The sequence below is a fragment of the Cyrtonyx montezumae genome, unplaced genomic scaffold (genome assembly GCF_038088225.1).
Source record: "Cyrtonyx montezumae isolate F1298 unplaced genomic scaffold, pur_monq_1.0 scaffold_3, whole genome shotgun sequence".
In the NCBI taxonomy this organism is placed as follows: Eukaryota; Metazoa; Chordata; class Aves; order Galliformes; family Odontophoridae; genus Cyrtonyx; species Cyrtonyx montezumae.
This window is the reverse complement of record NW_027072034.1, coordinates 34042990-34058570: the sequence shown is the minus strand read 5'-3', so window position 1 is coordinate 34058570 and position 15581 is coordinate 34042990. Positions and strand designations below refer to the sequence as shown.

Sequence of the window (15581 nt, the reverse complement as noted above, 5' to 3'; positions counted from 1 at the left end):
TGTCACATTCCCCTTTATTCAGCCTATTACTTTTTATGGACAATTCTCACTTCTTTATAGTTACTGTATCAGACAGTATACACTTAATGGAATCGCAAAAAGGAATATGGTACAAAATATACTTTATTTCTGAACATCATTTCAGGGAACAGATCTAATTAAATGTGCTCTTATCATACATTTGTCCATTTATCTGGCACGTCTTTAAAAACTGGCTGTGAGAGAAGCCATGAATCATAATTCAGAACCTTTCCCATTTCCCACAGTGTAGTACTTTTAAAATACAACACAAGCTATTTTGCTTTAATGAGCAAGGGCTGTTTATGAATGAAGGGTTCGGGGTGTGTAAAATGGACAGCTGCTTTGTTCTTTTCCCTCCAAGAAAAATAAGAACTTTAGCACTATTTTGAATGTGCAGGCGGACGCTGGTATTTCTTTTCCCTTTCTCAAACATAAAGCCATGCCTTGGCTAGCCACATTTATGCATCACTGTCAAAGTGTACTACAGCATCCAAGAGAAGCCACTGTTCCTTGGAAGTGCACCCAAGTCTCAAAAGCTTGGCCCAGAGCTTGCGGACTAGCTGCTGTTCCTATTTGTGCAGCATGTCTTTTGCATGGCTCCTGGCACTTTACCTGAGGCCCACCTACATGTACTGTGAGCAGTCAAACTGCAGCAGCCCAACCTTGTTATCCTGAGAAGCTGTGCAAAACAATATGGAGCTCATTGTGGCCTGCCAGGACTTGACAGATAGTGGACCTGATGTAGATATTTAGGGTTACTCTGCCTCCTGCAGTGGCCTTTTGTATCAAACAAGGCCTTGCTCAGACTGTACATAGGAGGAGAGGTTGCTGTATGTTGCTAATGGCTGCAAGTTGCACCAGGGGATGTCAGGCCGGAGATTACAAAAAAAATTCTTCTCAGAATGAACAGTGAGGCAGTGGGGACTGTGTGGATGTGGCACTGAGGGACGTGGTGGGTGGGTATGGTGGGGGGTGGCTGGTGGTTGGACTAGATGATCTGAGAGGTCTTTTCCAACCTTAATTATTCCGTGTTTCTACATTAGGCTCTACAGTTTAAAAATCTCACATCTGAAGGTCTTTTTGCTCCTCTGTTTGATACCAGCTTTCAGCTGTGCTGACATAACTGTCTGTGCATGACCTACAGTAGCATAAACCACATAAACTTCTTGGAAGCAGAGCAGATGAGGGAAGAATTAAGAAGCAAGTATTCAAGACTTCCTTTTTTATGAATGTATTTATTTAATGCACAGTTACTGTCAGGAATACTGAACACACTGTTAAGCAAAATCCAAATTACTGCTCTGCTTCCAGGTTGGCATTTAACTTGTGACACAGAGAGTGCTAACAGGAATGGCGTGTCTGCATGCATTCATACACAATAAAATAAATTGTTCCATATTTTTTTTTCACTTTATGAAACATGTGACTTATACTAAGATAAGGAAATTGAATGCATACTTTTGAATAAGCAGTACACGTGTCTGCTTTCATCGTGATTCTTTGCCAGTGCTAGTGACAAGAACTGCTCAGACTCACCAGCAAGGTGAACAATAGAAATACTTATAGCAACAAACAGAAACATTCTCTAATTTCAGTAGTCTCGCCCTAATATATATCTTGATACGGACAGAAAAATATTATTTTTTGAAGTACTGCTGACCAGCGTGCTCTAAACAGCATGCAGCTGAACTCTGACAAGATGCCTATGTTTGACCAGATGTCCTCCAGAGAAATTCAAGATAATTGATCTAAAATTGATAGAGGTTTGTGTGCACAAACCATGCTAGCATACAGCTAAATATTCTTCATCTTTTTCATGCTCTGCATTCTTTCAAAATCTGATTGTTTTTAAAGCCTAAGTTCCTTGTCCTGAAATGCCTACTAATTACACACAATGGACTGCTTGTAATCTTGAAAACACCAGATCTCATATGTATTCTGGAACTGAGTATTTTGGTCATTGTTATGAATATTTTTCTCAATCTAAACACTGTTGGCAGATTTAAACCCAGACACACAGTCAAACTTTAAGCCTGAAAATGGTAACATGTTGAGTGAGAAGATGGCTGCCCAAGTAAACCAGTACCTACAAGACAATGTCTGAGCATATACCCTAGCTATATTTAGGCATTCCATGAGCCTCTCACTTGAACTAATAACTGCACAATACAACAAAAACTTGAGCATATACATGTGTCAAGAGCTGCTAAGTTGTTAATTAAACCAGAAGAAAGCAGAATGCACTGGGCAATTATTCAACATAAAATGTGATAATTAAAAGATAACTCGTATTACAGGCAAAAATAACACAGGACTTTAAACTGCAACTAGTTGTATGACTTGGTGGTAAATAAGAAGGAAAATGCTTACCTATTTTCATTCATATTGCAGTGATTTGCTGTTGCAATGCTGTGGGCAGAGGCAGCTAATCGTGAAGAGCTCTCTCTCTCTAAATGAGTCTTCTTAATGTCTCTGTACTCTTCCTCATTCTCACACTGAGTAAAGAGAAAAATAAGCACCTTGTAGGTTTTGTGTTTACTGAACATCTGACAGTAGTTTGACAAATCATATGCTGGTTTTCTAATATTTTGATGCTTTAAGCATGCACGTAACAAAGATGAGAGAAGATTGGTTCACGTCTTGAAAAACTAACATCTGAAGAGGCAGTGTGTAGAAAAATGAGTAGAATATAAAACCTGAATCGTTTCAACCACATTCCCATCTGCACCTTTGGATATTTTTTTCTTTATATTTCCCTCTTTGCCCATCTCCTGTGTGCTTTTCTCTTGCCTAGTGCTCAACCTCATTCCTCTTGCCTCTCCCTCTCTTTCCTTGGCAGCAGTGACATTCCCTGCATTAGTAAATACAACAGATCAGCAACTGACTGATGAGCAGCTGAGGCCAGTCGGCACGGAACAGCTTGCATACATGTGCTCAGCTTGCTCCTCCTTCAAACCAGGGTATGCTACATTCAGGCTGCCTTCTGGGAAGGGCCCTTAGGCGATGTGGTTCCTAGCTGGGGCCACAAAGTGTCTGGAAGAACAGAAGTTGACCCAAAACACATGGCCAAAGCCATATTAGCAAGCATGTTAACAATTAAGCAAAGCGGATAACTGTGTGCCACTGTGTGGTGCTACATCCTGCCCACATCTGGCCTACTTAAATGACTGTAGCCTGCATTTCCTGCCACTATCTTACTTTGTCTTGCATTCCCTACGTCCACTGGTTCCCTGTGGCTCTGTTTTTCCACGTTCCTAAGATGTCCACATCCCTTACCACTTCTAACGCTTCCACTTCCAGTGGTGACTGAGTTTTACTTGTGACCTGTTGATCATACTGTATTTAGTGCTCTGCTGTGTGGCAACAACATTTTCTGTTATTCACCGCCACTGCAGCTGATGCTGTGGGGTTAACATAGCTCGCTCTCCACAGGGAAGTGAAGACCTTTACACCTCAAGTGCTTAACTATCCTTTTCCATCTTTACTTTCTCCATCTTCTTTAGATCGTGACAGAAGTGGAAATGATCAAGACCTCTTTCTAATTTTGCAGTTATGCCTGATTATATTCCTATTAGTCTTATTCTTGAAGTCTCCTAGGAAGGTAGATTATGTACTGTGTGTTTGCGTGGCAGTTATCACAGGGATGGTCCTATTCCAGGCTGAGGGGCAATTTGGTACTCCAGGAATGCCTTGTATTTATTATAACAATAAAACCTCCAACAACAGCAATGCTTTAAGATAAAAGACAAAAACATAATTTGTGCCACAGAAAATCAAATTAAGTTTTTCTAGACTGACTGCATTTATTCTGTTCTTTTATCATTATCCTCTTGTTTCCTTCTGGGTGTACCGGCTGGCAGTATGACAAAGAAATTTCCTATAGCACAAAATGTAAATCTTTTGCTTCTGCCCTGCTTCGACCTGGTATTGTGCAATTAGTTCCATGCTACTTCCTAAAGGAAACACAGATAAATGCCTCTGAAAGCTTAGCAGTGGCTCTACCAGTGGCCAGAATAAGTCAGATACTAAAAGAATACTTTCAGGTACTTAAAAAAACCACACACAGGAACAAAAAATGAAGAAAGAGAAAAAATGGAAGACCACTTTGGGTAAATGTTCCCAAGAAATGTGCAGATCAGTTTGCACATGTAGGGTAGCTCAGATGGTGACAGATGACTGCACAGTAGAACTGTTCACAAAACGAGCAGATGGTGATTCCAGTTCAAAGTGACTTTTGGGGTCAGATTGTCACAAATGGAGCGGAAAGCTTCCTCGATGGACAGCTGCAGCCTTCGGGTGAAGGAGGCTCCTCGTTGAGAGAAAGCTGGTACACCTGGTAGCTCCTAAAATGTTCAGGAGAGGCATGGCAGAGGGGTGGATGTGACCAGAAGGCTGTGCCCACAGACGTGCTGCTTTGGGGATGGGACAGCTCATCAGGCACCCTCGCTGGTGTGGGAACCCTGAGGTAAGAGCAGGGCAAGTTGCAGAGCCAGGCGAGTCCCTGCTGAGCTGGGCTGCCTGCAGGGACTGAGGGACTCTCCCCTTTAGCTGCCAATAGGAGAGGAAAAAGGCTGCTCCCTTTCTGCAGATATGCAGTGATACTGTGCAGACTGTCTCAAGACAGCCACTTACAATCCCTATGCCAAACCAAGCGCTGCCTCCATGAGCTCTCTCTGGTTTTGCAAGAAGCCTCACGAGAGAAAGCTACCTGACTTTGCTTTTACCAAGGCACAAAAAGCCACGTGCCAGCAGCCAACACCACCTCCAAGGGCCAGAGGTTCCACCACCCCGGAGGCTTCGCCAGTTGCTCCATGGTGAGCCAGGCCGAGGCCCAGCGAGGGCACGCTGCTGAGCAGCAATGCAGATGTGAGTGATGCTGGGGCTGTGCCCCCTTTCCCTGCCCCGAGCATCCACCCCCACTCCCCCAGAGCTCACCTTGCGTTTCCTTCTAGATTTCGGTAAGCCCTTCTCTGCAGGGAGGTCAGCACTACTACCCTGCGGGATGCTGGCCGCCTGGTTTGTTCCGGCGCTCATTGCCAGCGGCTCTTCGGGCAAACGCTCTGGAATCCTGGACAAAAGAGCCAAGTCAATGTTGACCCACAGCGACTTTACCTCATCACTGTCTTTCAGAGGAGACAGGAGCTCATTCCTACCGAAAGGAACCAGGGTGTAAAACTGTTCCTCCAGCTCCTTTGCTATTTCACTATTAGTCCTGGCATTAATAGAGCCAAAGGCACTGCAGCCGCCGTGGGCTTTGCTGGCGGCTCCGGTCCCCAAGTCCTTGGCGTGCGGCTCGGCCCCGGCCGCCGCCTGCGCCTTGGGCGGCGGGCGCTCCTCCCGCTCCGACTCGGAGCCGGACTCGGAGGAGGACGACGAGGATGAGGACTCTGTCTCTATGAACTCCTTAGACTTGGGCGCCGTTTTGCTCGGCCCCCGGGCCCGCCGCTTCTCACCGGCCGCGGCTGAGCGCGGCTCCCGGCGGTGCCCTGCTCTGCAGCCCGCCCCGCTGACAGCGGGCCGGGCTCTGGGCGCCTCGCTGCCGGCGCCTTCCAGAAATCCGTGGTTCCCGGCGGGGTCCTCTGCCCCGCGGCAGTGGGAGCCGTCCCCGGCGGAGGTCCTCTCGGCCCGCCGCGGTGCCTTCTTCCCGGCTGCCCTCCTGGGCGGCCCGCTGTCAGCGGCGGGGGGTGACTTCTGCCGTCCTCCCTTGCTGCCCGGTGCTTTGTTGGCGGTCCTGGGCCGCGGGCCGTCTCCGACGGTAGCGGCAGTGGAGGCGGCGGCCGTGCGGCTCTCCCCTCCGCGGGGCTCAGCTGGGCCCGGGGCTGGGGTCTTCTCGTCCTCCTGCCGCTCCGCCTTCACGTGGCCGTAGTAGGGGTGGGCTTCCAGGGCCGAGCCGTCATGCTGGGTCAGGATGGGTGCTTTGTGTGGGGTAACTTTATTCAGCCACTTGTCCAGCTGCCACTTGTTAGACGAGGGTGGCTCGGGCTGAAAGAGAAGCAGACGGCAATATGCTTAATGCCGAGTCCCACTACCCTCACCTGCATGGCCTCCCGAGGAACACCAGAACACCAGTGCCACCAAATGCTTGCATCACAGAGGTTATACCCTTGACGAGAGGCCACCCCAATCTCCGTGGCACCTTGTGGCACCCCAGGGCTGTGTGTGGGAAAGGTAAGGCCAGCAGGCAAGGAGGATGCCCCACGCTGTCCCATCATTCAGCAGCAGTGCTGGGAAATGGGACGCATGCCACAAGAGGTGGGATGTTTTTGGTTTCTGGAGGAGACCGGGAAGGAGGATGTGTTGAGTGAGTCATAATTTCTTGGGATGATTCACACTGGCTTCAGCTTTACTAGGAAACACTCCTGAGTTTCCAAACAGAGGAAAATACCGTGGGGATGGGAAAGGTGGAAAACAAGGCAGGAATATGGGTGAGGCTAACCTAGCAGGAAAGCTAGGTTTGCACATTTTGCGGCCTGCACCACCGCATTAAGTACAATAAGTATTTAAACAACATATAAAGAGGTATATAGCACTAACCAGGCTGTGCATGTAGTCTGTCTGGTATTGATGTTGTAATCCTATGAGATCATGCAAACATTTGCTCTGTGGTGGTATTGTCAAGTGCTCATTTAGTAAGTATTGTGTAGCTGTTAGTTCTCCTCTTTGTTCCTGTCACAACATGATCAAGTTATAAGAGAGCATCTAAAATATAATGGTGTTTGGACAGTGAAGTGGTGGGATAATTATGATTTCAAGTGTAACCACAGCTCAGAAAATGTTATTACAGAACAGTGTGCAAGTGTTTTCTAGTGCTTCTTGCACTCAGTAATTTGAATGCAGTAAGATGAATAGGAAAGGAAAAAAAAGGTGGAGAGGATGGCCAACCATATTCTAAGCCACATTCTAACCCAGTGTGTTAAGTGGCCTAATTTCCTGAACTGGAACCAAAATTTGGTCAACTAGACTATTGCTCATGAAAACTATCAATGTTCTGGAAGAAAGTTTGCTCAGGGGAGCATATCTAGTCCCTAACTTAAGAGAGTCTCCAACTTAAAGGCACTTCTATTAAAAGGAGTTGCTTGAAAGCAGCACATGCTTCCTTCATAGCCAAGAGTGCCTTCAGGGTCACCAATGGAGGGCTGTATTCACTCTACAGGAAACAAAGGCTTCTAAAATGAGCAGAACAGTGAGACACTGGAATTCATATGATACAAACACTCCCTCTGAAGCGTCTAATTTATTCATTATCCAGCTAATCAGTACCTGTGGGAAGCTTGCTGGATGGCCTTGAGTTTATTTTTTCTTAATCTTACTCCCTAATATTTTACATGATTAATTTCTTTCCAGGGTTAAATCTTGAAAATGGGTGCAGAGCATTTCTCTTGGATGAAGATATATTTTGAAGGCTTTTAACTCTTTATGTACAATAAACTTTTTTTCTTTTTTTTTTCTTTTTTAACTGTTGAAAGAGTGGAGATGGATGCATTTGGTGCCATTCATTATGTACATACTGGACTTATTACACATATAATGAAAGGTTCACTATATGTAGAGGTCTTTGCACTGTTCAGGAGATATATTTCACAAAAGCACATACATCAAAAGCATGTGTAGAAAAAAATATACCTCTGCCCATAATTATAGGCCAGAGTGAGGGCAGCTTGAAAGTTCAAAAAATCTTCCAGGTTTTCTGTTACATCCCATCCTCTTTAAGTAAGTTGTCATTCTCAAAAGCAGCAGTTCAAGGGATAACAGTAAACCAGCAGAAAACAATGACTGCTACAGTGTTATAACTTGTCAGTATGGCACTTCCTACAGCCATGTGTCTGCTATATAGATGGAATAGCTACACTCTCACCAAACTCTAAGCCAACTATGCAATTTAATAGAATGTGTCAATATTGCCTACTAATTTTTTTAGGAGTTTCAGGACACATCTTAAGATGTGGGCTTAGATGTATGTCCTTGGTTTATTTAAATAAAAATTCAAGTCCAAATGGTGGCTTGAAGAAATTTTAAGGTGTGTCTATTAAAAACAAACAAACAAACAAAACCACCTATAAGATGTGTCTGAAAAAAGTAAAAAGCCTGCAGCTCAAAAAGTAAATTTAAAGAATGCAAATTCTGAAAAATCAGAATTTATAATTTTTTCTCAGTTTTCTGAGGACCCTGATAGAGTTTATTCAATGTACATGAGTGATGCCAATTCACTTCTGGAAGCAATTCATTCAATTGATTGCTTTAACTGAAAAGTCCTGTACTTTGAAAATCCGCAATTCTTCAACCCTAATTCTTCTCCTCCCTGTACATTTCTGTGGAAGAAAAGTTGGCTTGCTTGAAGCGAGATAACTTCAGCAGTACATAAGGATGGAAAAGTGTTGAAGGATTTGGTGACAAAATGGTCTTGTGCAAGAGAAATATACTGCACTCAAGGCCTTGACAAGAACTAGGCAGTTTTTAACTGGGGTAAAGCTGGTGGTAGCCAGATGGGGGACAGCAGTAGGAACAATGGTCAGTGGTGAAGCTCACTTGCTGTGAACTGTTTTCATGCCAAAATCCATCTGTGGTTTTGGCATGAAAACCCAAACCAGGAAAACTCTATCAGAACAGGATTGTTCCAGGGACTACTACACCACAAATGCAGATGTGCTGGGCTTCAGTGAAAAACAGAAGGATGTGATACACTTATTTAAGATCTGTGGATGGATTCATTTATACAATATAGAGAACTATCTAAGCTAGTCAACAAATTCTTTCTCCAGGCTACTCTTGCAGGGTGTCAAACATTTCATCTTGGGCATCTGAAATAGGTCAGATGAGCTGGGCTCTAGAAAACGTTTGTTCCTCTCCACTGTCTGTAAGGAAGAGTGATGAACATATGTAGGTATCTGCAGTACAAGTGTCCAAATTTGGGTGGGCTGATTCCCACACAGTATGTCTATATATCTCAGGCGTCTTCTTGGCTACAAATGCAATCAGAGGCATACATTCGAAAGAAATGTTTGTCAAAACTCATTATCCAGAAAGGCTTTCTGGGGTGAAGGGCTATTAAACAATATAAGTGTAATGGGATAACTCTGTGCTTGTTATTATAAAAAGGGAACTAAGGTGTAGCTAACAGTATCATAAAGTTGAAGCATGACACCCCCTTCACTGAGGGACTGGAGAGTCTATAATGTGCATATATTCAACCCACTGTGGGCTAGGAGTGAGCAATTCCTGCAGTATATTTAGTCAATTGCAAATCAGCTCATTATTTTACCTCGATGATAACCTACTTGTGCTGTCCTACTATCACATACTTGATTCAGGGCAATCCCTATACAAATGTGGTCTTTTCATTGTAGTTAAGACAGATGATGATGAAGATGTTGATGGTGATGATTATGTTGCTGCCACTACTGTTAATGCTGCTGCTAGCACTTCATCAGACTGGAACTGGAGATTCCTCTAGGTGCACACTTAAAGTGCTGCTTCCATCTCAAAGTATTTTCTGGAGGAAAGGGAGAAATTTGTAGCCCAAAATGGTGCAATCAGTCGTTATCTGACTCCTATAAGCCAAGGTAAAAATAGTTTCCACAGTTGATCTAGTGGAAAAATCCCCTTTTCTTCTCGGGGTACCATTCAGGAAATCAAATTGCGATACTTAAATTGGGAAGCAAGAACATTTTGGAAAACAAGGCAGGTACAGAAAATGTAACACTGTTCCTCAACCCAATCCTAAAACTCAGCTCTTAGTATTCACCAAGGAAACGTATCAATGAAGAAAGGGTGAGGTGACTGGGACATGCCCACCAGTTAGGTAATTAGGTGCTCACAACTTTCCTCTTTTCTGAGCTAAGGGGAAGAGAGCCAATGCTGTACAACATGTGAGGGAACAATAGGCATTTGCAGGCAGTGGCTGCCCAGACATTTGTACTGATGTCCATGCACTTGAAAGATTGGGTGAACAGTGCTGATGATGGAAGATGGGGAAGAGCATAACCAATCACTTCAGCTTGATCAGGTCAGTCATGCGTGGACTTAAGATCAAAGACTACGTGCTTGGATGACAGAATAAGCATAGAAAAAAAGTCTTTGTTGGTTACGAACTACAGCAGAGGCTGTAAAGAACATTGCAACTGTTGTGGCAGCACCCAGGACAGCACACCTCTCTCTTCTGGCCTGGTTACTGTTGAATATACTGACACCCTCTCTGGCACGATGTCTGCTCTGCTCCCTTCCTGTCATTTCTCCCTGTAAGCCTTCCTGCACAGTGGGACTTCCCCAGCTGTCTGACCAGGCTCGTTCTTAGTAAAAAGGTCTGTAAGATAATTGGAACAAAGAACAAACAAACCAAATTCTTAGCTTTTGAAATGCAGTTCTTCTGTGGACTTGAGATCCACACTTTTTTCTGCCATCTGAAATAATTGGAAAGAAGTTACTGTTTTCCAGAGTCTTCATTTATGACATTAATTAAGGTCACGCAAAGAATTCACGGCCTCAGCGAAGAAACAGGAGATAGAAGTCTCAGTCCCTCTTTCATAATTTCAGGTTTGGCAGTTCACAAAACTGTAACTACTTGCATTACTGTCTGAGGCACCTTAATTTGTCCACATCACTGAAACCAGTCTGAATGTTGTCTCCTGTTCTAGCTCAGCCATTATTCTTAGTTTACTGCAGACATAAAGTGTAGACAGCTGAGCTAGTCACTACAGGCTCTAAATAGTCACTGGAAAGAAACAGACACTTTTAGGGTGCAATTCATCTAATCTGTTTTATATGTATACTTTACAATGAGCTGCTTTTACACTCTAGGCAACTGCATTTAGACAGCAAAAAACAACTCAAAGATTTCAATGTGAGATGAGGAAAAAATACAGAAGAAATATAACAGCAACTGAATTTCTACATAAACTTAAATACAGAAGGTAACCTGTCCTAGAAATAAAAGTCTTACAAGGATATGCATATGATATTTCTAATTACGGAAAAGAAGGGAGAGCTCATAATAGCCTGCAGATTTCCAGTAATTCCTTCCAACCTGGAGATTTTCTGCCCAGCACTGTGCTGGAGTACTCAAGTTCATTGTACTTTAATTTATTATTTTATGCGTATGCAATGACAAAGATGTATTTGCTTCTTCTGTCTTATCCAATAGATGAAATTAATCATAAGACTGTGGAATAGAGACCGCTAATTAAATTCAGATGGACAAGACCTCCCTTAAAAGAGCTCCCAAGGACCTGTATCTCTCAATTTATGAGGTAAGAACGTGGCATGTACTTTAGGAAGGTTGCTTCACTGGCTTCCTAATTGTAAGTTAAAGCATTAATGTAAATCAGGCAGGGCTTCCAGTCAGAGATGTCACATAAAGAAGTTTTGAATTGGTGCCATCAGTCATATGATGGGCTTGGGAAAACACGGGGCCTTGGGAAAAGCAGAGGTATCCTACTGCCCTGGTACACGGTGATCCTATCCAGGTGAATGTCATGGCTTCTCCTGTATCCCAAATAATACACTACAGAAACCATTGTAGCCATCACATTTTTGAGTCCTCTAAATTTTCATACAAGTGTGTTTCATACAGCATGCCTTAGAATGCAAACCACTCACATACAATGCAAAGAAACAATCTGTAGGAGCCACGCGGCTGTTTTGTGACAGTGATCACTGATAACTCAGACTCTACACAAAAGTAGTTCCACGTATCTCAAGAGGATAAGTATAAAATGCTTTAAGAGGAGGCACTTCTTTCACATTTCCATAGCTCTCGGTCCCATGCTTGACTTTACAATGCCTCAGTTAATTCACTTTCCACATTCCCTGAGGAGCTGTTACTCACAGGTCCAAGCAGCACAGCTATCTGCCTAGGTGCTTTTTTATCTTATCTGGGTACTATGCTTCTTCCCCTTTTATCTTATACTTCCTTCTCTCCTTGTCTTTCTTCTCTTCACTCCTTTTCTTCCACCTTCTGAGATTCCCACCGGGAGAAGAGAGTGTGAGACCTCTACACTGAACCTAGCAGGGAATGGACAGAGCAAAGTAGTGATGGGTCAGATGAGTGGACTCAGGATGGGAAATAAGAAAAGGGATAGTGCAGAGAGGGAAGAGAGACTGGAAGGAAGAAAACAGTAAAACTGGAGAGAGAGCCTTGGGAAAGGGATGTTGAAATGAATCTGAAAACACTGTAGAGGAGAGCAAGATAAGTGGTAAATGAGGAACAAAACCTGAGAAAAATAGGGCATGTATTGAATATAGAAAAATACAGGACGTTTCTTTGAATGGTACATTTTCTCTGGTAGGAAACATGGCCCGAAATACTAAGCAAAACATGAGGAAAGGCTTGCTGGTTATTCACAATAATGTTTCAGGGTGAGAGAATCTGTGAGGCTTAGTTGTCAGGGGAGGAGTCCAGTGAGGGAATGCTTTATGTGGAGCAGGAAAATACACTGCCTGTATTTTATGTGTATTTACAATCTTGTCGCTAGATTTTGAATATTTTTACATACATTAATGCATGTGATATGGCTGTGGAGTTCACCGTTTTATACTAAAGGTGTGCACTGACCAAAGCACATAAAAATGTCAAGAGGTAGATGAACAGAATATGGAAGACAGCCCTGTAGTTTCTGCTGAGCATGGCGCAGAAGTGAAAGCAGAAGGTGGCACAGCACTGGCAGCTTAATTGTACTTTGGACAGAGCCTGTCTACATGTGGAAATTTTCATTGCTAACTTTCCAGATGGCAAGTTTGGGCTTAATGTTTTGCATCACGAGTAATTCAGTTTAGTCCATGCTGGAGGTGGATTAAAATAAATCACACAAAGGCAGCAGCAGCGGAGAATAATTCACATGGGGAGCAAGGTGAGGGACGTGCGTGAGTGAAAAACAACTATTTTGATTTAAAAATCCACCCTCAAAATGATTTCATAATAGCTTCCCTGTGTGGAGAAGCATTTAGTTCCCTTGCAGTGCCGAGAGCCCACATCAGGACTTACGCAGTCAGAAAGCCATTGTTATGGAGGCAGAGATGCACAAAAACTCCAGCAAGCTGTGAGCCTTGTGAAGGGCTCCAGTTTGAGGGAAATATCACAAGTTCATTTTCTTCATTTTTGTTTCAATCGCTTTAATCTGCTTCATAGACCCCCGCCACTTGCATTTCGTAGGTGCCAGGAGGAGGATCCCTGTGCTTTTCTCATCCATTTTGTTTTTGTGCATCTCCTCCCAGGCTCCTGGGCTGAAAAAGAGGTCTGAGTGGGTGTAATAGCGGATTGCTGCCCCGAATCACAAAGAGCGGGAGCCCTTACCTCTGGGCTGGAGTAATGCGAGGGCTTGCTGCCGTCACTCTCGCTGGAGCTGCTCTCGCTCTCTGAGTCAGACTCTGAGCTGCTCTCGGACTCACTGGAGCTGCTGCTGCTCGACCCCTTGCTGGAGAGTCCTGGGGCTCGGGTGCTGGACTGTGGCCCCACCAGGCTGTTGGCCCCATGGGGATGAGAGGGGAGAAGAGAAAACACATAGAGAAACACGCTTAAAAACTATGGTGTATTAGGGAGCGCGCCTATTTGTAAGCTTGCCTCTGCTTCCATTGAAGGGTGAAGGGAGTTCAGTGTTATTTTATTACATATGATAGGAGGAAAAGGGGTGAGCTGCACGTGCATTTACATCCAGAGCCTTTGGTGTCCCTTCTTCACATGAGGGAGAATAAAGCTTTCAAATTGTCTCATCTCTTTTCTCATTCAACAAACTGTTTAGGATACATTAAAAGTATCAAATGTGGTAAAAATAGCACAGAGGAAGCAGTCTTACAGTGTCTAATGAACCTTGAGCAGAAGTGAAAGCTGGAAAAGGTGAACAGTCAACAGAGCTGTACTCTGCAGTACCATTTACAGCAGCAATGGAATAACAACAGTAATACAACCTCGGTGGAGCTTCTTACCCTCATTTTGTTCCTGCACACTGCTTTACCTACCCACAGGAGATGTAGCTGCCTTGATATTGACAACTGCATGATCTAAGGCGCTGATCCTGCAGAAGCGTGAAGAGATCAGGCTCGTGTTTTTGCACATCAGCAGAGCAGTGCTGTCAGCAGAGCTGCGTGACTTCTTAAAAGTTATATTTACATGCAAGTGTTTGTATTATCAGGCCCTGACAGCAGAAGAAATGTATGCTTTCCCCAAATAGTTGACCATGCATGTTAAAATACCACAGTCATAAAGGCTTGAGTGTGAAATGTCCTGTTAAGTCATCCAGCTTATTCCCTGGGCAACGCAAGATTGTTCCCCATAGCAGGATGCATTTTCTAGTGAGTTGTCCAATTGGATTTTAAATGACTTGAATGCAGTTTTTACTTTTACCTCTGGGAAACTTCTCTGCAACCCAAATTCCTCTGTCAGAGATTTCTCCCAGTGTTCAACCTGAAGTTGCCCTTTTAAAATTTATTGTTGTAACTTATTATTTCATCCCAGTACTAATAGTTGCAGTGATGAATTATCCTCCTCCCTTTTTCCTTTCACATATTTGCAGACTGTTTTCCTGCCCTACTTCAGTCATCTTCCAGGCAAGGCCATACACATTTACTTCTTCTGATCTTTCTTCATAAGTCATTATCTCCAGGGATACGGGATCATTTTTATAGCTCTTTTCTGAACTCATTCCAATTTGTCTATATCTCTCTGATAACGGAATACCCCAAACAGAGTGCTACATTATAGATGGTTCTCACTAGAGCCCTACAATTACAGGCTATTACATCCCTGCTCCTTGATGCCAGTGCTTTTGTAAACATACTCCAGAGATGTGATGGAATATATAGTCCATTAACACTCCTACATCTCTTTCAGCACTTCTTTCTCTAGAGTTCCTCCACCGATAGCTATACTTTAGATTACTTGCTTCCAGAGAGATTAGCTTGCTTTGTTTTTTTCTTCCTTCCATGCCAGATCTCATTTTCTTCTTTGCCGTACATGCTTCTAATGCTTCTGGCTCCTTTTGATTTACTTCTCTGCCCTCGGAGGTGTCTGCAGCAACTTCTAATTTAGTATCAAATGCAAATTTAATTAAATGGTTATTTGCTTCCTTTTCCAGATCATTAATAGGACCGTTAAATAAACCCTGCATGAAACACACCGGTACCCTAATAACCAACCCTTCCCAACAACTGCTCACCAATGTTTATCATTATCCTTATTTATGCTTCATCAGTCCAATATTGTGGCTAATGCAATGGGAACTTTGGTGATGCATTTTGTGAGAAATAATATCTAATAATTACAGTTCAGCTATGTTGCACCTAATGAATTGTCTTTACCTACCAATGATGCATTTCATTCTGGAGAACTGGTATCTGGTACCTGACACAAGCTGCATACAACAGGCTTGATGTGGCACAAGAAAAGAGGCCATACAACGCAGTACTCCAACCACATCACCTTCATGAAGTTCCTGCATGCAGCTCTAGGAGGCAGGAGGTCTGTCAACATACACAGACACTAATGTATTGATTACTATTTATGCCTTTAAAAACTTGCCTTCTGCTGGTTTTCATGTTATTCATTGTGTTCTTTTTCTGTCCAGGTAGGTGTG

The 15581-nt window shown here is 43.6% G+C and overlaps 1 protein-coding gene across 1 annotated transcript in view; it reads right to left on the bottom strand.

Annotated features, from left to right (window-relative positions):
* Positions 1-15581, bottom strand: part of AFF3 (ALF transcription elongation factor 3) — a 317423-nt gene that overhangs the window by 28325 nt on the left and 273517 nt on the right. The window contains 3 exon segments of the mRNA XM_065741179.1: positions 2392-2516; positions 4957-6003; positions 13307-13456. Of these exon segments, the coding sequence (XP_065597251.1) occupies positions 2392-2516; positions 4957-6003; positions 13307-13456 (1322 nt within the window).